This window comes from Xiphophorus couchianus, chromosome 19 (assembly GCF_001444195.1).
Source record: "Xiphophorus couchianus chromosome 19, X_couchianus-1.0, whole genome shotgun sequence".
Lineage (NCBI taxonomy): Eukaryota > Metazoa > Chordata > Actinopteri > Cyprinodontiformes > Poeciliidae > Xiphophorus > Xiphophorus couchianus.
In genome coordinates this window covers 2,261,045-2,285,291 of record NC_040246.1, presented here as the reverse complement: position 1 = coordinate 2,285,291, position 24,247 = coordinate 2,261,045, and the positions used below count along the sequence as shown (strand labels likewise).

At 39.9% G+C, this 24,247-nt stretch overlaps 3 protein-coding genes across 6 annotated transcripts; 2 read left to right on the top strand and 1 right to left on the bottom strand.

Moving 5' to 3' along the window:
• Positions 1-376: 376 nt before the first annotated feature.
• Positions 377-6,467, bottom strand: pacc1 (proton activated chloride channel 1). The gene is made up of 8 exons (XM_028001347.1): positions 6,247-6,467; positions 5,086-5,200; positions 4,744-4,953; positions 3,415-3,569; positions 2,492-2,634; positions 1,301-1,442; positions 1,117-1,224; positions 377-1,022 (listed from the first exon to the last, which is right to left on the bottom strand). Exons 1-8 carry the CDS (start codon positions 6,280-6,282, stop codon positions 861-863), a joined length of 1,071 nt encoding a protein of 356 aa, XP_027857148.1. The 5' UTR covers positions 6,283-6,467; the 3' UTR covers positions 377-860.
• A 708-nt stretch (positions 6,468-7,175) lies between these two features.
• On the top strand, positions 7,176-12,381 carry nenf (neudesin neurotrophic factor). Of its 3 annotated transcripts, XM_028001356.1 has the most exons (5): positions 7,176-7,308; positions 9,083-9,309; positions 9,422-9,482; positions 9,623-9,726; positions 11,931-12,381. In XM_028001356.1, exons 2-5 carry the CDS (start codon positions 9,169-9,171, stop codon positions 12,105-12,107), a joined length of 483 nt encoding a protein of 160 aa, XP_027857157.1. In that variant the 5' UTR covers positions 7,176-7,308; positions 9,083-9,168; the 3' UTR covers positions 12,108-12,381. The 3 variants fall into 3 exon arrangements, with proteins under 3 accessions (XP_027857157.1, XP_027857156.1, XP_027857158.1); XM_028001355.1 differs by lacking the exon at positions 7,176-7,308 and having other exon boundaries at positions 9,029-9,309; XM_028001357.1 differs by lacking the exon at positions 7,176-7,308 and having other exon boundaries at positions 9,422-9,452.
• Positions 12,382-16,761: 4,380 nt separating this feature from the next.
• On the top strand, positions 16,762-20,548 carry LOC114134613 (zinc finger protein 454-like). Of its 2 annotated transcripts, none has more exons than XM_028001350.1 (3): positions 16,762-17,063; positions 17,509-17,557; positions 19,724-20,548. In XM_028001350.1, the coding sequence occupies exons 2-3, from the start codon at positions 17,516-17,518 to the stop codon at positions 20,411-20,413; spliced, it is 732 nt and encodes a 243-aa protein (XP_027857151.1). In that variant the 5' UTR covers positions 16,762-17,063; positions 17,509-17,515; the 3' UTR covers positions 20,414-20,548. The 2 variants fall into 2 exon arrangements, with proteins under 2 accessions (XP_027857151.1, XP_027857150.1); XM_028001349.1 differs by having other exon boundaries at positions 16,762-17,067.
• The last annotated feature ends 3,699 nt before the right edge of the window (positions 20,549-24,247 follow it).

Below are 24,247 nucleotides of genomic sequence, written 5' to 3'. Positions count from 1 at the left end.
CTTCAAAACAAGCTAGTAGGTCAGCACTTACTTTACATCACTTCAATTCGATTTATTTTATCTGCATTTTTGTGTAGCTGCCATCTACGTTTGCGTATAAAACAGCTTTTTAATTATTTTTTTTTACGTATTTAAATAAACATTGATATATCAGTGTTAAATCACATTTGGAGACAATATTTTGGGCAGAAAATCCAATTTATTTTCAGAAAAATGGAACTATATGAATACTAAAAACTAACAAATTCATAATTTACGTAAATTCTAACAATGACCACATTGGTACTTTTTCATCAACACAAAAAGTGGAAAAAGAAAACAAAAAATTGAATGAAAATAGAACATTTAAAAATAAAAAATAGAAACAAACACTAAGTTCATTTTTTGATAATCCCTTTTGAGATAATCTAGGAAATGTTTCAGACATTTTATTTGAAAGAACATAAAAGAGAATCACTACACTACTCCCTTCTCGAATTATCTAGTGTCCAAAACTGTTTCTCAGTTTCACTGAAAAAAAAAATATACAAAAAAACGTTTAAAGAATCTCATTTCTCAGCAACATTACTGAGTATGTGCAAAGTTGTGTTCCCAGGAATGTTTAGAAATGCAACAAAATATTTCACTTTTATAAAGGAAATACAGCCCAGGAGAATTGGTGGATCTAAAATGCTAAAATGTAGCTAGCTCTGTGTGTACAAACTTTACATTCCAATCCTTAGTGTAAATTATTCTCCAATTATCAAAAATATATGTAAATAATTGTTAAAAAAAAGCAGCATGTGTGATAAAAAAAATCATTCATTTGAACGTTTCTCTTCATGCCAGCATGTGCGAGCAGAGTTTTCCTGCGTTGAGTTTTAGTTTATCGGGTTTAGCTCCCTTGCTTTATGCTTCAGGTGCCTCTTGCGCATCTTAATAATCCACTTTATGGTGAGCTTAGCAAAATTTGCAGCCTTGAAGAGAGCCATGAAGACGACACAGAGGATGCCGATGGAGCTCCAGGGATTCGCAGTCACGATCTGCACAGAAAGAAGCACTGCTGACTTGAACACCATCAGACTCACGTGTGCGGGCTATTCTGGCGAGGGTGATAATATCTCTGGGAAAACTTACCAGCCTGATTTCCTGAATGTAAGGATCTCGCCACTCAAAGACAACAAAGAAGAGCTGAACCGTCTGTTCTGATTCGGGCCTCTTGTCGTTGAATTTCACCACTCCCGACTAGAAGAAGAACAAACAAAAATCATGAAAACGCAGCCTCCGACAAAGACGTCTTGTTGTGTGTGAGCTGGAGTACCTCTTGCCGAAACTCCACTGCTTCGCTGCGTCTGCCGGACGTTTTCAGGAGAGACATTTTGACCCAGGTTCTGAATCCTCCAGAGAAGGTCCACATGGAGTAATTCCGCTCGCAGTCACTCATGAACGCTGACTTGTTCGCACTTGAGGTGCCAGGAAAGAGAGGTGACATGAGCTGCCGGATTCAGACTTGTTCAGCTTCAGACGCCTTGAAAAAGTATTTAAACATTTTCACGTTTCATTGTAACTACAAACTTTACTGTATTTCGTTGTCTGAACTTTGAAGAACTTCCTTTCGGTGGAAGACTTTCAGGATAAAAACTACGCGTAAGGTGACAAATATTTGTGGCAAAAATAGCTGAAATTTTCTAGGAAGATCTTTAGTGGATCTACTCTAGCCAGGCGACAGGCTGGGTGGTTCCCTGGATGTTATTGTGAACAACTTTACGGTGAGGATTGGCGCCTCATTTCCAAAGTCCTTTCTCTTTTATTGCTTTAAGAAAAGACTTTATTGAACATATCACAAAACAGAAGACACTACAAATGTTATAAATTCTTTGAATAATTAAAGATACGAAGCTTTTTGCGTATTCGTTTTTGTTAAAAAGTTACCACTATCCTCTTGGCTGCTTCTTAGTCCTTCCTTAGCCTTTTGGTTTTTGTGTGTTAGCTAGTGTGACATAATGTGAGAAGATTCAAAGGGTATGAATACTTTTCGAGGCTGTGCAGCTCTTTGATCACACGTTTCAGAAGATAAAGATGTACTCCCAACAACCTAAAGGTTTAACTAACTTTTAAGTCAATTTTTACCTAACACGATCACTTCCCTGCAATATCCAGCTGACATTTTATTATCTGTGCCTGTTCTTTCACAGAGGTACAAACATTTCGACGTCAATGCAGTGATAAGGGGCAGTTTGTGAGACGCACTGTTCAGCCAAAGGTTTACTTTGTGGTGATAAAATGTGCAAGAATTAAAGCAGTCGGATCTTGTTTCAGAGACGTTTACATTTTTCTACCTGACATACAAAAGCTTAAGCTAACCGATTGAAGAAAAAGCTGATTGCTTCAAGTTCAACATTGTATTGCAATACAATGAACAGATGGCCTGAAAACGAGCCACCATCGGCAAACACTTGATTATCTCCCACGGCAAACAAAGCAGGATCAATACTTTAGGATTCGCGCTTACCTTTCAATCAAGTCACTGAACTTCGCAAAGAGCATGTATGAAATGGCACTGAAGTCCTCCCGGGTTTCATTCTGGCTGAACTGCACGAAGATCAGCTCTTTGTTTTTCACATCCGACGGGCCACGGACCACCACGGCCCGTTTCTGGGAAAGGCAGGAGAGAGGATGTATGGCTGTAAATCAGCGGCTGCGGTTCGCATAAAAAGAATTCAAACCACTTAAAGGGACAGAATTATGTGTTTTCATAGCACAGTCAAGTCATTTTGCTACCTTCAGTTTTTATAAAAAATGCTGCATATTTCAAATATGACTTAAAAGAAATGTGAATCTAATGCCTTGAAACAGGGCCTCTGTCTCTTTAAGAAGCTGCTGTTCTTTCTGAAACTCCGCCTTCAGGAAGTCATCACAACATGGCTCCTCTTTTAACCCTGCAACAGTGTTTTTACCAGCACCTCTCTGAGTTCAGTAGATATGAATTTCCACCAGGCATCTGCTAATTGGTGCTGACTAGTTTGGAGGAGCTGAGTGGGGGAGGTGGAAACTCAGAAGGGTGAAAACTGCAGCTCCTTGAAGGCGGGGCTAGGTCCACCCAGGCGTTTTGAACAGCTGAATAGTTGTCATGGAGACTAAGGGATTTCTCAAACATGCATGAAAGAATCAAAGCAACACTCCAGGTATGTGTTTGATGAGGGAACATTATAACATGACGTAAATCTAATTCTGCCCCTTTAAATGTTTTTCCACATTTTTTCTTATTAAAGCCACAAACTTCAAAGTATTTTGGGGGGATTTTATTTGACAGTCCCTCAAAAAAAGTATTGCATCATCATCGAAGATTTGAAAATTCATGTTAAAAGTTTCAAGGGGTATGAATAAATTTTCGGGTCACATACGTTCGACAGAATCATTGCGTTCACACCATACCTGTTTGTGCTCTGTGAACGGCCCAAAGTAAGTCACCTCGGTGATCTCACAGTCCCTTTCCTGAGGCGTACCAGGGTCCACTAGAGGTGGGATGTTGTCATGGTAGTGATGTTTGCAGCTCAGCAGCTGAGCATCGTCAGGAAACAGAGCGATACCTGCTCAGAGACAGAAAAAAAAAATGCTTTGAATTTTTTACAGTTCAGACACTCAGATAGGACACATACTGCAGCAGCTTTAGAGCGGACCTACTTAATTTCATTTGATCTTTTACTTTCTGTTTGAATTCGTCTTATTTATTTCTTTTTTTCAGACGCTGCGGTTTTTCTTGTTTTGGGTCAGTTGCCTGGCATTGTGCGTTTCAGCACTGATGGTATGTAAAGTGACGCGATGCAATAAAAATGTGTTATATCCATGTTTAACACCTTCCCTTGCTCGTTATCATTTACACCGACTTGATTGCCGGTGGTGCTAAAACGTAGGTGTGAAGTAAAGCCTTGAAGTGCCAAATACTCTCCGTCTCTACTATGTAAACACGTCTCACAAACTGTTCATTTTACCTCGACAAGATTTACCCAAAGAAAAAACACTTTCTCCACAGGTGGGGACATAATTATCAGCCTGGATAATGGTTGTTTCTGTTGTCATATCATAAACACAATTCTCAGAGTATTTTATAAGCATTTTAGGTGATAAATCAACACGAAGCTGAGTATAATTAAGAATAAGCATATACAGTTACAACCGTAAGTGTTATTGGTTGAGTGTCTACACAAATCTGGAGAGTGTTTTATTCATTGTCGTCGTCACAAAGTAGCTCAAGCTCAGACAGTTTGCCAATCAATCTGTGAAGAGCTGCTACCAAATCTTGTCATAGACTCTTAATCAGTCTTAATCTGACCTTAACTTTGAGTGGGCCACTACATTGTGTGACCTAAACCATTCCTTTGTATATCTGGCGTTAGTGTTTAGCATTTGGATGGGTTTTTTTCAGCTTTCTTCAAAAATCACATCATACTCAGCTCCATCTATGTTCTGCTCCACTGAAATCGGCCAGTAAAAATGTTAATCAATTAATTTATTTTGTATTTATTTATCTCTTGGACTTTGCATGTATGTCTCCATTGAAGAGGATGTCTCTATATGCCTTTCAGTGACATGAACATGAGTTTCTGGGAGGACAGATGGGGTGGCCCAGCATTTTTCAAACGGGCCATGGCCCCCTGTGATCCTCCCTTGGCAGCACCACTGATTCTATCACCAATTTGTCCCAGTGCTCCAAAACTACCACGGCTCTCCTAATATTTTTTGTTGTGCTGTTCTCATACAAACCAGGAGGAGAGAAGGAGTCCACTTCCTTGTAGTTGACCGACATGACAGGCTGACTGAGTTTGTCCAGAAAGTCGGAGATGGTCTGGTAGGCCAGGAAAATCGCCACGGCGGTCAGCACCAGGTAGATGAAGATGAGCAGCACGGTGAAGACGTTCTTCACGCAGGTTTTGCTGAATCTCCGCGGTGGACTGGTCCCTCCCATGTCATTCTCTGAAGTAGAATAAGGAAGAGCACGAAGCGACGCTTTGAGACGACCTGCTTCAGAAGGAATATACTCCATGATGCTATAAGTGTGTCTACTTTCCTAACGGAAACAGATTAAACCGAGAAACAGCCGCTTGCCTTGTCCGACGTTGCCGTTGGACTCCTCGGGCACCGTCTCCTCGTCAGCATCGTCGAAAGAGTCTTGAGACAAAGGACCACTGATTTTGTCGTCGTCGTCGTCTTCATTGTTGAACTGTTTATTTACAAGAAACGGGAAAGCGCTCTGATCTTGACGCAGCCTTAAATATGCTGAGTCACTAAACAGTTTATACGAATAACTCTGAAGGCCCGTCTCTAGGTGAAACATCTTCAGCAAGTTTATGACTAACTCCTAATTGTATCTGCAGCTTTATATTGCTGCAGATACCAGACCGGACTTGTTATCTGATGAAATCAGCGGAGGTAAACAGAGATGAATGATTAGGTCTGCCACAGCACAAAAACATGCATGGGCTAATCAGTGTTCATTTTTGATTTATTATTTTCAACCGATTCCTAAAACCTTTTTTTTTTTTTTTTAGGCTAAACATTTAACCAAACAAGCTGGGGCAATGTTTAGTCAACTCAGGGTTGGATTTGTTCATTCAGTTGGACTGTTTTGACCCAGCATGTTTCACAATGTCAAAAATGTACCGATGGATGAGCTTTTTTTTTTTTTTACTGTTACTTTGATGCAGTATTATTTTACCAGTATTAGTTTTGCCACAACTAAATAAGTACTTGATTTCTTTTAAAGTAGTTCTGAAATGTATTTACATTGTGGTTTTATATTTTAGAAATATTTTTAAATTGTTTGCTTTGGTTTATATGTTGTTGGGGGGGTTTTGTTATTCGTGTTACGGACGTAAAGACTATAGAATTTTATTGAACTGAAGCAACACTATATAGTTGGACAAACTTTCTAAACTCCGCCAGTTTGTTACGCTGTTACAGCAGCTTTACTTATTCTCACACCGTTAATGAAGCTAAAGCTAAAACTACAGCAGAAAACATTATAACTGTAAAGTTCATCACGGCGCCGAATGTTTTTGCCCTTTTGAGTTTGAACAAAATCCGTCCAAAATGGCAACAGCTAAACAACGACCTGCTTGCTCTGTAGCGTGGTACTACATGACTTATGAAGCTGCATGCCGCTTTCAGCTCCAGTCGTCGGCAGCACAGTCACATGACTCGACGAGAGTTGTTCGTGGAGTATTTGGTCAAACGTGAAAGGCAAATAAAAGGAAGTTATAACGTTACCTGTTGGTAGGAACTCCTGCTTCCCGTCCCGGGCATTCCTCCGCTCTTCCTCCCCTCTAACTGGAGCTGACGTAAAGTCCTGGAAGCTGTTTCTAATTGTTAACAGGTCTGTCTTTAAGTAACGCAGGCATGTTTAAGGAAGTAAAACTTCCCAACCCTGGCGCGCGCGCGCTCCAGTTCACCGGTGTCCACTCCAACCCAGACCCCCCACTCATCCAGCCCCACTCATCCAGCCCCACTCATCCAGCCCCACGTGAGATACTATCTCATTAGAATGAGATTACAATGAGATTATGATGAGATTATAATGAGATAGTATCTCATTATAATGAGATTATAATGAGATTATAATGAGATTATAATGATATACTATCTCATTACAATGAGATTACAATGAGATTATGATGAGATTATAATGAGATAGTATCTCATTACAATGAGATTATAATGAGATTATAATGAGATTATAATGATATACTATCTCATTACAATGAGATTACAATGAGATTATGATGAGATTATAATGAGATAGTATCTCATTACAATGAGATTATAATGAGATTATAATGAGATAGTATCTCATTACAATGAGATTATAATAAGATTATAATGAGATTATAATGATATACTATCTCATTACAATGAGATTATACTGAGATACTATCTCATTACAATGAGATTATAATGAGATTATACTGAGATACTATCTCATTACAATGAGATTATAATGAAATTATAATGAGATTATAATGATATACTATCTCATTACAATGAGATTACAATGAGATACTATCGCATTATTTTGAGATAGTATTTTGAGATACTATCTCATTATAATGAGATAATTTATTTTTATTTTTTTTAACAGAGTGGCGGAAACGGGCTTCCATAGTTTTTCACTGGGTGTTTGTGTTACTTGTTTAATTGTGATTTTGTGTTAGTTTTTGTCACTTTTTAAAGGGTTTTTTGGGTTCGGGTGTGGCCGTCAGGCGGGCGTCTCAGGACGCCGTGGTGGCTGGTGGTGGGTCTTTCTCCACGCTGACACGGAAGAACGGCATCAAGGTGGGTGCTGGTTTCTCCGTGCAGCGTGGAGGACGTTTGTTTGGCTGTGGGTGAGGTGATTGGGCACGGGAATATAAGGTCGGCAGCACGGATGAATGGAGCGGTGGTGTTGTTCATTGTGTAGTGGAGCAGGCTCAACAGGTGGTGGAGGTGGGCGTTTCCGTGGGGGATTTGTTTTTGCGGGTGTCGCCGCTAACACTACCGACGACTAAAGTAACTTTGTCAAACGTGCCACCGTTCATCAGCGATGATTTTTTTTTTTTTTTTTTTTGATTAAAGAACTGTCAAGGCACGGTAAGGTGGTGTCACCACTTAAGAAAGTTCCGACGGGGTGCAAATCACCTTTGCTGAAACACGTTGTGTCTCGTAGGAGACAAATGTTTATGATTCTAAATCGTAGAGATGAGGAGCTCGATTTGCGGTTTCATGTGAGGGTAGATGATTTTGATTATGTTCTGTTTGCCACGTCTTCTAATATGAGGTGCTTTGGTTGCGGTCAGGAGGGCCACATCATAAAAATGTGTCCTGACAGGGACAGCCCGCTGCTGCTGAGCAGGCGGGGGCCCCACCTGGTGGAACCCGCGGTGGCTGCGGAGGAACCCGCTGCAGACGGTATTGTTGAGGTGTCAGTGGTGGACAGTGGGATGAGTGTGTGTGAGGGAAAGGATAGGTGCACGGGAGTGTGTGTGGTGGTGAGGGTGAAAGTGTAGAGGGAGAGAGAGACGTTGTGCAGGGAGAGCAGGAGGAAGTGAAGGGAGGAGCATTTAGTGTGTGGAGATTAGGGAGGGAAGGGAGAGGTGGAGGTAGGTGGACAGAATGAAAGAAGGAACAGGTCTACAATGAGAATCTGCACACTGGTTCACTCCCCTTGTCCTGTCGCAGGGCAGTTATTGCCCTGCTGCCAAAAAAGGGGAACTTGCAGGACATCAAGAACTGGCTCCCTGTGTCCCTCCTCTGCTCCAAGGCCCTGGGAAGGGCTATGGAGCAGGTCATCCACCGGGGATCAGCCCTATTGCGTCCCCAGCAGGTCCATGGTAGATATATTTATTGCTGTGAAAAAAAAAAAGTAATCTTGCTGTAACAAGGTATAAATCCTTACTTGGTCATTTTTATTTACAGATTTATTTCCTCATTTATTTATTTATTTGTCGTCAGTCTTCCACAAATATCAACCTCTAAAATGTAAAATGATATTCAAAGAGAAACGAGGTACATGTAAGTCAATGTCAAATTTATTATTTATGCGGCACATTTAAACACCTTAAGTTTACTGGTTTTACAGTCAAATAACTGTGTAAGTATAAAAATATAAGCCATAACTACAGCAGCAACAATAATAATAATAATAATAATAATAACCCTTATTTTGCTATATAAAAGCCTCGTTGAGATCTTAAATCTCTTTTTCAAGAGGGACCTGGCAACATAAACGTTTACGTTTACAATAAACATCGACATTCAATCAGAGGAATCCATACGTTTAGTTTTAAAAGAATCAAAAAGATAAAATAGGGCGTTCGGTGGTTAGCGCGACCCGTATTTGGAGGCCTTGAGTCCTCGACGCGGCCGTCGCGGGTTCGACTCCCGGACCCGACGACATTTGCCGCATGTCTTTCTCCTTCCCTGTTTCCTGTCAGCCTACTATCACATAAGGGACACTAGAGCCCACAAAAAGATCCCCTGGAGGGGTAACAAAAAAATAAAATAAAAACTCACATTATGTAGTTGATTGAATACAAACCTTTTCTGACATGAATTGTCACATTTCCGACAGTTCACAAACGCAACACCAAAAGTGTGACGAAGGGGAAGCTGCTGGATGAGTTTCCGCACGAGGTGTCTCCAAACAACGTCCCTGCCATGGCAACGACGCAGGTTTGGGTCCTGTTCGTGCTTCTTTCTGTGAGTTTAGCCGAAGAGGTTAAGTTAAATTACAAACCAGCCACAAAACCTGTGCGACTTTTTACTGAGGAGGAGCTCCAGAGATACGACGGCAGTGAGGTAAACTCCTACCGTAATAACTCCTCGGTTTCTCAATATGTGTTTATGGGCGCTCTGTTCAATCGTGATAAGGAAGGACTTGCTGTCCTTTGTGTTCGCCTGTCTGTTTCAGGAAGGCCAGCCCATTTACATGGCAATAAAAGGTGTTGTGTTTGATGTCTCCAAAGGAAAAGGTATTTTTTTTAAAAATGGAGCAAGCTGAAAGAAAAAGAAACGTCAAAACTTCTAAATAGTTGAACCCAGACCAGTTTTCTGTCAGCCCACATTACAATATTTACTGTCAATAACGTGTCGTTTGTTTGGCTCGTTGCAGAGTTTTATGGTAAAGATGCTTCATATAACGCTCTAGTTGGGAAGGACTCCACCCGAGCCGTGGCCAAGATGTCCCTGAACCCAGCAGACCTGACATCAGACACTGTGAGTAACGCAGAAGGACCGGAGGTGCCACCGTCTTAAGTCTCCAAACCGTTTTCAGGTCGATATGCGTCCACACACAGAAGGATATCCAAGCCTTCTTTTGTTTCGAAAACAAATCTGCATTTTCATCCACTTTCAGTTCACATGAACGCACCACTCCATAATATGGGTTTGAAACAGTTTGTTTTTCACAATGGGGCTTTTCATTTTTCAAGAGTAATGACCACTGAAGCGTAACCAGACTAAAACTCATTACACACACCATCCCGAACTCTGCTTTCACATGATCATATCGGCCCCAAGCATTTTTTTATATCAGACGACAAAAAAAGCTTTAGTAAAATGCAAGCAGTCTTCAAATAGTAATTTCATTGATTACATTCTCGTTTCTCTTCGCGATTCAAAGATGGTTTTATTTCAGCTACACTTAAAGGTTTTAGGCATAATTTTACCATATTTGACTATAAGTGCATGCTTTGACTAGGACACAGAAAAACCTTCATTTTGATGACAGAATTCATGGTTCCATCATTTACATCAAGTGGTCCAGTTTCCAAAGAAGCAAAGCAGCCCCTCACCATCACACTACCACTGCCATGCTTAGCCATCAGTGTGAGGTTTTTTTTCTCTCAAGTGTGCCAATTTTCTACCTGTTGTGTCTTATTAATCCTCAGAATATCAGGCATCTTTTTTGTTGTTGTTGTTAAATGTGTCACGGCAATGAAACAATTTTTCTATTCTATAAATCAGGCAGTAATTTTTCTGGGTGTGGCTAATGAAATTTACTCAAAGGTGATTAATCACAGGTAATTTTATGCAAGCCAAGCAGAGTTATTGTATTTTCACACTGTGTTTTGTATGTTTGAATAATTTTTCCCACTAAATGAATGGAAATATCATCTGAAAACTGAAGTAATGCGTGACAAAAAAAAAAAAGAAGAAGCAAAAACAGAAGAAATCTCAGGGGAAATAATTTCAAAGAAAGTGTTTCTGCTTTTTTTAGGTAAGTCCTTCTTTGCCACGATTTAAATGAAAACTCTCAGATTTGCTTAAAGTTTAGATCGCAGCGATCTCAGCTTTGCTCCGCAGAAATAAATGACGTCAGCTTTATTGTCAAGAAGACAGTTGGTATTGTTCATCGCTTTGGCTTCACAAAGTCCACACAACCAAACTTTCCTGCTGTTGTCACCAGAACAGCATCATCATTCTGTGACTCATCGAATTCATTCAGATTTCTCTGGAGCAAAGACAACCCTCGCGTTTGTCCTCGTCAACAGCGATCAGACGTTACTCGGTGAAGCGGTGAAGGTCGGCGCTCCGTGGAGCCGACATGCAGCGGAAACCAGAAGCTTTTGTACACCTGGTCAAAGGACTCGCACACACCTGACGTTACATCAGGCCAAACCTCTCCTGTTTTAGGCCAGTTAGAATTGCTACAGTTATTTCTATTTGCTAAATGCCACAATAATGAGAGGAAGAACACGTCAGAAATTTGTTTATGAATGTCTTCAAAATGGGTTTTTGATTGAATTGCCTTTTGTGTGACTTGGGTCAAACCTTTTGGGTTTCAGTTCACAAATCTGTGACCAATATGATACCATATGATTTGCTAATCTAACAGAACCATCTGCATCAAGATCATTACAAAGACCAACTAAAATATTATTTGGCCATTTTCTTTCGAAGCTCTTTGAGGCATCAGGCATTGAAATAAATGTTTGAACATTTCAAAACAAATCTATCTTAAACTTGACGATATGGATCAGTATTTACATTTTACATCTGTGTAATTGGATCGTTAATCATTGATCGATATCGATTGATGCGTTGTTACTCCGCTGGTAGAAAGGCATCGTCACAGCATCATGCTGCCACCACCATGCTTCACTGTGTGGTTGATGTTCAGGATGACGTGGGTATCAGAGTAAATACCATCAGTAGACATGCACACCACACTTTTCAGATATTTTTTCTTTATAACAATTGAAATTGATGCATTATATTGATATTCATTCCACTTCCTTTCACAGATAAGCGACACGTTTTATTGGTCTTTCACAAAAATGCAAATGAAATTCGATGAAGTTTGATGTTGAAACGTGATCAAATGTAAAAACAAAACAACAAAAACGTTCAGCTAGTATGAATAGCTTTGCAAAGCACTGTAAAAATGTGTTTGTATTTTTTTATCTCTCCGTGTACAGACAGGACTCACGGAGGAGCAGCTCCAGTCTTTGGACAGCGTGTTTGAAGGAACGTACAAAGCCAAGTATCCCATCGTGGGTTACACCGCAGCACGTCTTCTCAACGCGGACGGAAGCCCCAACAAAGACTTCAGACCAGAAGACCAGCCTCGTTTTCAAACCAGAGATGAATTTTAATGTCATCTCAGGTTTTTGATTTTCTCCTCTGGTCAAGAAGTGTTCTGATCTAAAAGTTTTTATGATTATGTAAGATTTGTTCCCAATTTTCTTACTTGATGTGATCCCTGAGGATTATTTGTCTTCTCTGTTTTGACAAATTTCTTGGGTCGTTTATTTTTACCCTGGTTGTTGCCTTAAAGACAGATTTTATTAGTGCTGCAGAAATCTACCAATATTCTTAGAAAATGTTCATTTAAAAAATGTGAAATAAACAGACTACTTCCTGACTGTCTGTGCACTACAACCGTCTCTGTTTGTATTTGCATCACACTTAAAAAAACATAAAAAAACAACCTGAAACCACCAAAGTCATTTCAGCAGTTATTTGATCACTTTTCTTGCTAGACGTGAAACAGCTCATTTAAATTGGTTCGTATCTTAAACTGCTTTTAAAGGGGAAGTATGACGTGTTTTGCAGCCAGATAGTATTATTTTATAGTGTAGTCAAGTAAATATGTGACCTTCAGTTGTTCTAAAAATGCTGTATATATCAAATATCACTTAAAAGAAACCTGACTTTGCAATTTAACGCCTTGTAACTGGGCTCCTGTCTCTTTAAAGACTCCTGTTCATCCTGAGACTCCACCTTCAGGAAGTCATCACAACATGGCTCCTCTATTAATATCAACAACATTTTTACTGAGAAGTAGCTCACATAATGAGTTCAGCATTATACGATATGCTAATGGCTGCTAGCTAGTCTGAAGGAACTGAGTTGGGGAGTCACGAGGGAGGGCTGCTCTGTGAAGCGGAAGATTAGAAAGGAGGAGCTGCGCCTCCAAGACGGCGCTAGGCCCGCCCAGGCATTTTGCTCAGCTGACTGGTTGCCATGGTGACTAAAGGATTACAGGTATGTTTTTGATGAAAGGATAACATAACATGATGGAAAGGGAAACAAAAAAGTCTGTTTTACGTTACACTGCGCCTTGAAGGTTGGTCCATTGATTTTCAGCATGCTTTAGCTCCGAGCTTAGCGTTAGCTGACTTTATCTATGCGAAACCAGTTTGGCTTGGAGCTTTGAGAGTCTGGAACATCCAACTGCACCCACGTTTTAACTACCTACCTATTAATTTGAGAGACCATAAAACCACTTAAAACCAATCCTCTATCTTAATCGTTCGACTCACTTTGTGCAATGCACCAACACCTCTTGCAGTGAAAGAGCCTTGCAGCATGATGCTACCAGCACACTAGAGACTTTATAATTTTTAATAATGATCGTGTTGATCATGGCCTCTGTTTGTCTCCCTCTGTCCACTGAAGTTCAAGGCTCCCAGGTGACTCAGCCTCACATGACAGAAGCTCACAAACTACAAGGAAAAAGGAACAAAAGCTGAAAACTCCTAAAAATATATATTCACAACTGGACTATTTTCTTTGTTGGGCTAGAAGAATGTTTTTAGGTATTCCTTTGTGTGGGGTACATAAGTGTGTTTTCGAGTAAGATCAGCTTGATGTTTGTGGTTTTGTTGAGATGATTGCGGAAACCTGGTTTTCAGAGGAGAAATAATTTGCGCTGTGCCTTACATTCTTTTATTCAACTAGATCTGAGATGTGCAGAAACAGACGATATACATTGCTCGTAAGTTATCAGAGAAAGCAGGAGTGTTTTCCTTGAGGAATGGGATGTTGGACTGGCCAGAGGAGTCGAACATACCATCCGCCTTAGTGACTCACCACCTTTTCGAGAAAGATCAAGACATCTTGCGGATATCGATGACGTGCGAAGCCATCTGCAAAGACTGCTGGCAGCTGGAATAATAAAGGAGTCACGTAGTCCTTATGCTTCACCCATTGTGATTGCAAGAAAAAAAATGGCTCCATCAGGATGTGTATTGATTACCGCACCCTGAATGCACGAACAATCCCTGATCAATACTCAGTTCCTAGGATTGATGAAGCCTTGGATTGCATGACTGGAAGCCGCTGGCTTTCTGTATTGGATCTTCGAAATGGCTATTACCAGATTGGTATGACTGACCAAGACAAGGAGAAAACAGCTTTTATCTGCCCCCTACTGTTCTTCCAGTTTGAGCGTACGCCCCAAGGCATTACAGGAGCCCCGGCTACCTTTCAACGGTTAATGGAAAAGGCTGTCAGAGACATGAACCTCCTGCAATGTTTAGTATACCTGGATGACCTAATAGTGTTTGGCCGGACACTAGAAGAACACGAGGAACGTCTCCTCAAAGTCTTGGACCGACTCGAGTTTCTTGCCCTCAAGTGGGCTGTTGTCGATAAGTTTCATGATTACTTGTACGGAGCCAAGTTCACCATGAGAACCGACGACAACCCATTGACCTATGTCCTTACTATGGCCAAACTTAGTGCTACAGGTCATAGATGGTTGGCTGCACTGTCCACCTGTGGTTTTGGCATACAGTACAGGCCAGGCAGGGAGAATATTGATGCCGACCTGCTCTCCAGAAATGCAAACGCTGAAGAGGAGGGGTGGAGACCCCCATCTGGAGTGAAAGCCCTATGAAAAACTGTAAGTGTTGCTAGGCTCTCTGCAAACATGCGGTGTGTGGATCAGCTGGGTGTATCTCCATTTGCCATTCCAGATCTGTATGTGTACCCCATCTCTCTTGGTGAGAATCCAGTGCAACAGTTCAGTATGACAGAACTACAAAATGAACAAGACTCAGACGAAGAAATTGGCCCTGTAGCTTCCAGACTGATCATCAGGAGGCCATTCTGCTACAGCGAGAAAAGGAAAAGTTGCAGATAAAGAATGGACTGATGTATAGGAGAAGTTTAAGGCCTACAGGGAAGGAAGTGTTCCAGTTGGTGCTTCCACCAAAACATCGGCTTCAAGTATTAAAGCAGTTGCATGATGACTTTGGGCACCTCGGTATTGAAAAAACAACCGAGTTGGTGCTGGATCGGTTCTATTGGCCAAAAATGGCAAACGACATTGAGCATTATGTCAAGACCTTTGGGGTATGTGTGGCTCACAAGACCTTGCCTCGGAAAACGAGTCCCCTACACCAGATCACAAGTCGAGGCCCATTAGACTTGGTCTGTATAGACTTCCTGTCAATCAAGCCAGATTCTCGTGGGGTGGCCAATGTTCTCATTATTACCGACCATTTTACTCGGTATGCTCAGGCCATACCCACCAGCAACCAAAGAGCTACTACAGTTGCTAAGGTTCTGCTAGAAAAGTTCTTTATGCTGAAGGGGCGTTACCAGGGGTCAAAGTTCACCTACTCACCAGGAAAAAATAAACATTTGTATCTCCTATACAGAAACTCACCGAGTCACCAAACTTTCAGTGATTGATCATCATCGGGTGTACTACAATACCCAATGATCAAATGATGACATTACTTAGGCCACGCCCCCTGAGAACAGGAAGTGTCATGTTTTACTGTGAACGGTCGCTATCTTACCCCTTTGACCTAATCAACATGAAACTGTGTCCAGAGACAGAAGACATGTTGGTGCGCTGTGGACTCCAACCCCGACCGGCTTTGACAGAGCAGGTGGGCGTGGCGGACTGGCGAAGTGACCTGTATCGCCGTTGCCATATGTTTGCCTCTAGATTCCACATGTTTTGACCGAGCTGCACCAAACTTGGCATGAGTGATCCTGGTGGGATGCCTGACGATCGTATATCGTCATAGTTTGACGTCATATAAGCCCCGCCCACTTCCCACAGGAAGTCACCTGTTTTTTCTGCTGTATGTCTTACTTTTACTGTTGTTTTTCATATGGAATTAATGCAGTGCAAACTGACATAAATGATAATATGATGAACTCTGTCAATGCTCGCTGCTGGCTTAACTGTGTGGGCATGGCAAAATGGCAAATATCAGTCCCTCCCCATTTTTATACGATTGTCTTTAAATCACACATGGATGATCCGATTGGCACCAAACTCGATAGGCAAGACCTTTGTTCACCTCTAAAGAGCCCAAAAGTATTGAAATGTAATTTGACTCCACTGCGCTCACTAAGTTAATACAACTACAACAACTGCGAGGGCCGCGTGATGCCGCTGTGCGGCTTTAATTTTGTTTGTATTTCCTTTTAATTCCTGTAAAGCACTTTGTGATGCCTTGTTCTTGAAAATGTGCTATAGAAATAAAATTACCTTTATCTTTATGGGAAAAAAAAATTGGTAATATTTTGTGTTTTTGCAGTGTATCCCGACATCTACTTTCTCAGGAATGTCTGACTTTTGTTTCTCATGATTTACAATAAATTGCTTAAACTTTTCCGTTTTATTTAATTATTTCAGTCTTAGTATCACATTAGCTTAGTTGTCCAGGGGGTTGCAACCCTGAGGGCTGAGGGCCGTTACCATGGCGATCTGGGTCGGGGCTCATGGGGCTACGACGGCCGGAAGGAACGGGCCGCTATATTTTAGCTCAGGATCCATAAGCGCCACATTTAGTGATTGTTGTTGTGATATTTGAGCCACCCCGACAGCGGGACTGTTGGGAATACATAATTCTGTGTTCCTCTGTCTCTTTTAGCTTCTGCAGGCTAATATAAACACAGAGGCTCACACATATGAATGCAGCTTGTTTTAAAAGAAGTGACATTTACAAAACATAACAAATATAGTCATTTGTTACATCTATGGTCACATTAAGATGTAAAATGTCCAAACAACCTGTCTCCATGGAAACAGTACTGTATGCACCATAACAAGTTTCCAGATCTGTTCAAATAAAATAGATTTAACATTTAAGTGAAACTTTGTGGTGCACAGAAGAATAAAGTCTGTAATTAGCCTAATCAGAAGGCTGAATGTTGTTGTTTTTTTTTTTTTTAATACATAGAGAGTTAAATGGTTATGGAGCTGTAATCCTTTGAACAATGTTACCATGGAAACCATAAGAGCATCTGCCAAATGTAAATATTATGACAAAGATCATCTGAAGAGGTGGCTCAAAGAAATTGTAAGTAAAGGCTTATTTCTTTATCACATATATTTGTAATAATTCATACTGATGTTTAATAATTCACTTTGCAAAATGTAGAATCATGTCATTACTAAAACTTAAACGTGTGAAGCAGAAATCATCCCTCTGTTTTATGATTCTCATTTATTTCTGTTAAAAGTGCTACAAGTTTACAAAGCATCTGTTTAAATGCATAGTTAGCTTAGCTCATGAAAACTTTCTAAATTAAAAACAGAAATGAAAACTTTTCAGAGAAATTAGGGAATGTATTTAATCCTGGCTGAGAATAAAGCAGGAAGTTAAGACCGTTTTAAAATCATAATGTGTGAAATCAGGTTGTCTCTAATAAATATCTGGTTTCAGCTATATCTGAAACTGCTGCCACTGCTGCACAAATATCCTAAATTCAATTTGACATGTTATGAATGTTTGTTTTAGGCAGGACTGAAATGGAGAAACTTTACCTGGAAGAGAAGGCATCACTGGAAGAGGTTAGTTATTAAAACTTGAGGGAACTAAGTGCTACTTTTATGTTTTTAATAGTCTTTCTGCATTTACTTTGAATGTTCTCTCTGTGCATGAATGGGATTTCTCTGGGTACTCTGGCTTCATGCCACACCTCAAAAACATGACATTTATTTTCATTTGGGTTTTCTGAATTGCTATAAGTATGAGTGTGTGTGTGTGTGTGTGTGTGTGTGTGGGGGGGGGGGCATGTGTGTGCGTGTGTGTGTGTGTGTGTGTGTGTGTGTTTGTGTGTGTGTGCGTGTGCATGGTTGTTGGTCCTGTATGTCTCTTTGTTGCCCGGTGACCTGACCTAACGAAACCCAAATCTTTATGTTATCTTACAAAAGAGATCTGAAACCTTTACAGTCCAAAGAACCATTTTGCCTTCAGTCCAGATAAAAAACAACACTTTTTTAGAGCCATAAATGTTTCCTGACATTTCATCTTGATAAACATCTAATTATAGAAAATCTGTTGTCATTGCTCATTTCATTTCTTTTTTGGAATTTAAACAACTTAATAATATAATCCTGAGTTGTTTGGTTGGGTTTTGTTTATTTCTGTGTTTCTTAGTTCCTCTTCGTTTATTTGGATAAGCTGCTTTTTGTTTTACTCTGCTTTGGTGTTTCTTAAATTATTCTCATTTCAGTATTTTATGTGTCTTATTTTGGTTAGATCAGTCTTGTTTCTGTAATTCAGTCCTTTCTTAGTTATTCTAGTTCATTATGTCTTGTTGGTTCAGTTCTCCTTTATGTTCGATTCATTTAGTCCCCAGGTCCCCCTCAGTTTTCTCTCTCCCCTCACACCAGCTACCTGTTAGTCTTTAGCCGGGTCCTTTGTGTCAGCATTCAGCCTCCCAGTACTTAAAGTTACTCCTTGCTGGTTCCTCCTGTCACTTCTCCTCATCCTCCCCAGCTCCTCATCACTGGTTTGATATTTTCATTATTCACTGCACGTTTCTGCTGTTTTGCATTTGGGTTCTCAATTAATCTGCCAACAAATCATCATGACACATACATCTTACATAAATTTATGGGATGTTGCTGAGATCAGTAAACCTCCCCTAGATTCATATGTGAAGGATTAAACCAGCACAAAAAGAGTCAGCGAGGAAAAATAAATCATATTTATTGAATACAAAGATATATATTTGAGATCACAGCAAATCTCCCAAAGTGATCAGAGATTTTAGCCCTAACAACGATTTTAATCAAGAGACTACCCGCCCAAATCATCATGCAATAACCTTTCCAAGAACCTGTTCAGCTCTTCCCTCTTCAGCTGCAGGTGCAAAGTCTGTTTTCCTGAGCTGATGCACAAACTAACCCACTGCTTGGAGGAACTAACCTTCCACCTGGATTCGCAGACATCCCTGTCCTCACAAGTAGTTATTTATCATAAAACACCTGAATAATATATTAACTTCTAAAAAGGTTAAATGTAAAAATTAAAACCTGAATCTGCCTTCAAATAATCATTCATATCAGTGAAGATATTTGTGGAGAATTGAGTAAAATTATAGGATAGTTTACAATGACAAGAAAAACTGATTAAAAAATACATAACTGGAACTTTTCTTGTTCTGCTGTTGTGGAAATTCAATGCAATTGTTCTGTTGTATACTACTGACGACTATGAGCCGACTGTGGCTCTGTGGGTAGAGTAGTTGTTTTGTGATCAGAAGGTTGTAGGTTCAATTCCAGCTTCCTCCTGTCACATGTTGATGTACCCCTGGGCAAGGCACTTACCCCTTACTCATGTATGGGTGGATGTTACTTCAGTGTAAAGTGCTTTGAATTGTCAAAATGATTGGGAAAAGCACTATATAAGTTCAGTCATTTACCATTTTATTAAAATGTACTTTTGTCATTATGTCTAGATTAAAAGACCATCAGTTGGTTTTTCTGCATTTTTAACTAAATTATTAGGAGCCATTAAAAATGTCCAAAGAGCCACTTGTGGGGCCACAGGTTCCAGACCTCTAGTCTAACTGAGAGAAAGGCAAATTTATACTTTTGCACTTGATTAAACTAAATGGGGAGACGTGTTAGGATGCTTTTAATCTCTGCAAAGCAATAAAGCTGTTGACTATCAAAATGTTTGTGTATTGTATTTACTGTTGGTTATAATTACTGTACTTCCCTTCGTAGAACCAAACCTGCACAAACCCAGGCGGACATGAAGATAAAGCCTCAGTTGGTCTCAGCGATGGACAGCAGGTTCAGCCCACCCAGAGGCTGGAGAAAAAACACCGTTGTGACAAGTGTCTGAAACATTTCAGATTGAAGACGTATCTGAAAATTCACCAACGCATTCACACTGGAGAGAAGCGCTATCTCTGTGACCAGTGTGGAAACACTTTCATTCAGAAGGGTAATTTTAACAAACATCAGCGAATCCACACTGGTGAAAAGCCTTACAGCTGCAGTCAGTGTGAGAAGACATTCAGAGATCTGTCAGCACTGAAGAAACATCAGCACATCCACACTGGTGAAAAGCCTTACAGCTGCGATCAGTGTGAGAAGAGATTCAGACATCTGTCAGCACTGAAGGAACATCAGCGAATCCACACTGGTGAAAAGCCTTACAGCTGCAGTCAGTGTGAGAAGACATTCAGACATCAGTCAGCACTGAAGAGACATCAGCGAATCCACACTGATGAAAAGCCTTACAGCTGCAGTCAGTGTGAGAAGACATTCAGAGATCTGTCAGCACTGAAGAAACATAAGCGGATCCACACTGATGAAAAGCCTTATAGCTGCAGTCAGTGTGAGAAGAGATACAAAAGTTCCCACAATCTGAAGCGTCATCAGCGAATCCACACTGGAGAAAAAGACTGATCCACATAAGACAGCAGCAACATCTGGAATGTGAGGGAACTTATTTCTCTCCTCCTGGCTTCTATCACTACAGCAACAACAGTCGGTGCTGTCAGTAACATTTATATCAATAATAATAACAAGCATGCAAATAAATTGTCTTGTCGTCCTTTTGTTGTAGCAAAAACAAAGATTTTTCTATTTTTGCCTTGTTTTCCACTTGTGTTCTTCCTTAGAGTAATTAAGTAAAGTTTATTTATAAAGTGTCTGTCACAGACATAAAATCACAATAGAAATCAGCCTTAAAACAACAGAAAACATAAAACCAACATAAGAAACACAGTAAAATCAAGAGATAAAAGCCTGGGAAAATACAAATGTTTTAGTTGCTTTTTAAAAACCTCCAGAGTCAAAAAAACGGAGCTGCAAGTGTAAACTGTTCCTCAGCCACCGACTGAAAGACCCCCGTTAGTTTTTAACCGTGTTCGTGGAACAACCAAAACATTCAGAGTTTGAGAACGAAGACCATGAGCAGCAGAATATTTAATTAAAAGCTGACAAAGGTAATCAGGAGCCTGGTCTTGTAATGTTCTGTATGTCAGCAGAAGTACTTTAAAACAAATCTTAAAATCACCTGGAAGCCAGTGGAGTGAAAATGGAACAGGAGAGATATGGCAGAATTTACTGGACATGGTGAGACGTCTGGCTGCTGCGTTCTGTATTGATTGCAAAGGTGAAATTGAGGATTTATCCAGGCTGTTAAAAAGGACATTACAGTTTTCCAGAGGAGATGACATAAAAGCAGGAATGATTTTCTCCAGGTCAACTCTGGAGAGCATTTGTCTAATTTTAGAAATGTTTCTGAAATGAAAGAAATAAGAACAGGAAACAGCCTTAATGTGAGTCAAAGCCATTTGATTCATCATAATCATCCAAACAGGAACCCAAACTGGAAATGCATATTATATTAATACATGACTGTGCTGCATAAACTCCTGTACCTAAGTGGCCCATAAAGGATCAATTTGACCTGGAAGAAATGAAGGAAACAAGATGTGGAAATGATATTCATGACGGCTTGTGTTCACAGCAGGAATGTGTGTATTTTATCAGCTGTCATCTGATTTATGGGTTGTTTAAACCACCGATTTAATTTATATCAAAGGATATTTTAGCTGATCAAACCACACACAAGAAAATCACTAATAAACTTCTAAATCTTATTTTCTAGCCTGCATTTAGTGCTTAGTGAAATTTAAACATATCCTTCAAAATTTTGGAAGAAATATAACCTGATTGGAATCAGATTTATTTTACAAATGGAATTTATGACACTGAATTTTTATCTTGTGCAACTTTGTGAATGTTTTTTTTATTTTTTATTCTTACACTTTAAATTCACTGCATAAAATTCACCTGCAGAAATTTGCGTTCAGAAATTAGCCTGAAAACATGAAATAAAATTTTAAAAATTACATTTTTCAAGAAACATTTGCAGGTGAATTTTTTTTGTGCATTTAGAGTAAAAAATATATATTGATAATTGCACAGAATAGAATCAGGTTTGTAATTTCAATGTGTAAAAAATTAGATTATATTTCTTCCATATAAAACCTAACAGCTAAATTATGACATTATTGAAGCTGTACAATCATCCAAGTAGCAGTTTCCAAATGTCTCCTTTTTGTCCCCTGGGGCAACCGCGTTCCCGCGGGCACCGTGTTGGTGACCCCTGTTTTTGATCAATAAAGTATTTTTGAATTGAATTTTGAATTTGAAGACAGTGGAAGGTTTTTTATTTACGGCCTGCTGCTTCTTCAGTTGCTGTGAACCAGAGTGACAAACAGGAGGAGTGAGCAGAGAGAGACGGCGCCAGTCAGGACGGCTTTCACCAGCAACACCGTCCAGCTGCCCGGCATGAAGACATGAGACGGACATTACAGGCAAAATAATCTATTACAATAAGAGTTTGGCTGAAATATTTTTGCAACGACTGAGAAATATGAAAAAAAAACACCCGAAAAAAACAAAACATAAAATGATTAAGTCTGGTTCTTTGTTGACCGCTACACAGTGGTCAACAAAGAACCAAGACAGAAGCTACAAACCTTTAAGTCACCATGCCGAGTTATGAAACAAACAGAAAAGCCATAAAGCCATGCAGTACATGAATCTTTTTGATTTTAGTCTTTTTTTTCCCAGTTTTCCTAAACGATAAACCTAACAGTCAACATTTGATGATGATGATGTATTTGTTTCCCAACCATCTGAAACGCTGACATTTTCATACGTCCACTTCACATTTTAAGTGCTGCTTTGCTTTTATCTGTTACATACAATTCCAGTAAAATGCAAAAAAAAAAAAAAGGTTTGTAACAAGACACAATGTGAAAATGACTGAATGCTTTTGCAAAAGCTCTGCAACCAGAACGATTGGTTTGGGTGAATTTAGGGACCACCAAGAAATAACGCAACGTTTTCTCCTCTTGCATATTTATTAAAATCCTTTGTTTTTACATAGTGTTGCATACAATCTCTTAAGAGTACAGCGGAAGGAAAGTTTAACGTGGAGAACAAAACCAACACAGTATAACCACTCTGTATTCACGTTAAAACTCACTGCAGCTCTCGGCCATCAGCCCAAGAAACCAACAAGAAAAGCGAGCAAATGCCTTCAGTTCGTAGCATTGTGTGTGCAAAACAGGGAGAGTCGGGTCCCAGGGCCCATTTTCCAGCAGCTTCCTTACGTTGCAGGCCACAGAAAAATCTAGAAATTTCCGGTTGCCTTCTATCTTCCGTCAGGGCTACCGTGCATTTCCGGTGTGTAAGTTAGAAGAACAATCATGACCCACAGATGCAGCACCGCCTGAAGAAAAAACACAACAAAACAAAAACTGATTAAACACTTTGAATGTATTGTCAGACGATAAACTATCCCATGTGGTAAAAACCAACAATGTTGTTGTTTTGAGACCATTTTCAACTAATAACACGAATAGGCGATATGTCCAGGGTCAGCAGCCCTCATGACCCCACTATAGGGATAATTCATGATAATTAATGGATGGATAAATGTGCTCTTAATGTAATGTACATTTGTCTCCAAAATATTGATCTGATTCATGTTTTATTACTTTTGTTTGAGATAGATTGGGTGTAAGGATAGATAAATACATCTCCATAATGTTTCCTTATTGTTGCTTATTCTAGATTGTTTGTTACTAATATCATTTTAAATAAAGATTTAATAAAGATTTGAAAATAACAAAGTGACTTACCACGTGACAGACATACCACGTGACATATCACGTTTTGTAGCCATTTCTTTACTATTTAATTTGTATTTTTAATGTTGAAAGTCTTCTTGGGTGTTTTAAAAGGCGTTGGCAAATAAAACACGTTATTATTATTATAATTATTATAACACAATCGGTACAGGAAATAGTGTCACTAGCGCCCCCTTCATTTCCGGAATGAAATAGTCCCATTTCCATATAAGGTATGAGACTGACAGTGGTCCGTCCCCGCCCCATTCTGTTTGCTGCAGCGAGGTGTACTTGGGTGTACTTGCCCTCACCTGGTAGACATCATGTTTTCCTTCCGGTTCACACCTCGCTGTTTGCTGGCGCTGCACGCCAGCCGCGTACTAATGCGCTCTTGAATGATGCGCTTAACGACGCACTAATCGCTGATCGATCCTTCTTGTGGTAAGAAGCTTCTCACACCATTAATGTCTGTTAGCCTAGCCTTAGCTAAAAGAAAGTTGGTTTCACAATGGGAAAAAAACGATTCATCAAATTGTGCATATTTTTCAAATGAAGCAAAAAGAACTGAATAACTTTTGATTCGTTGTTG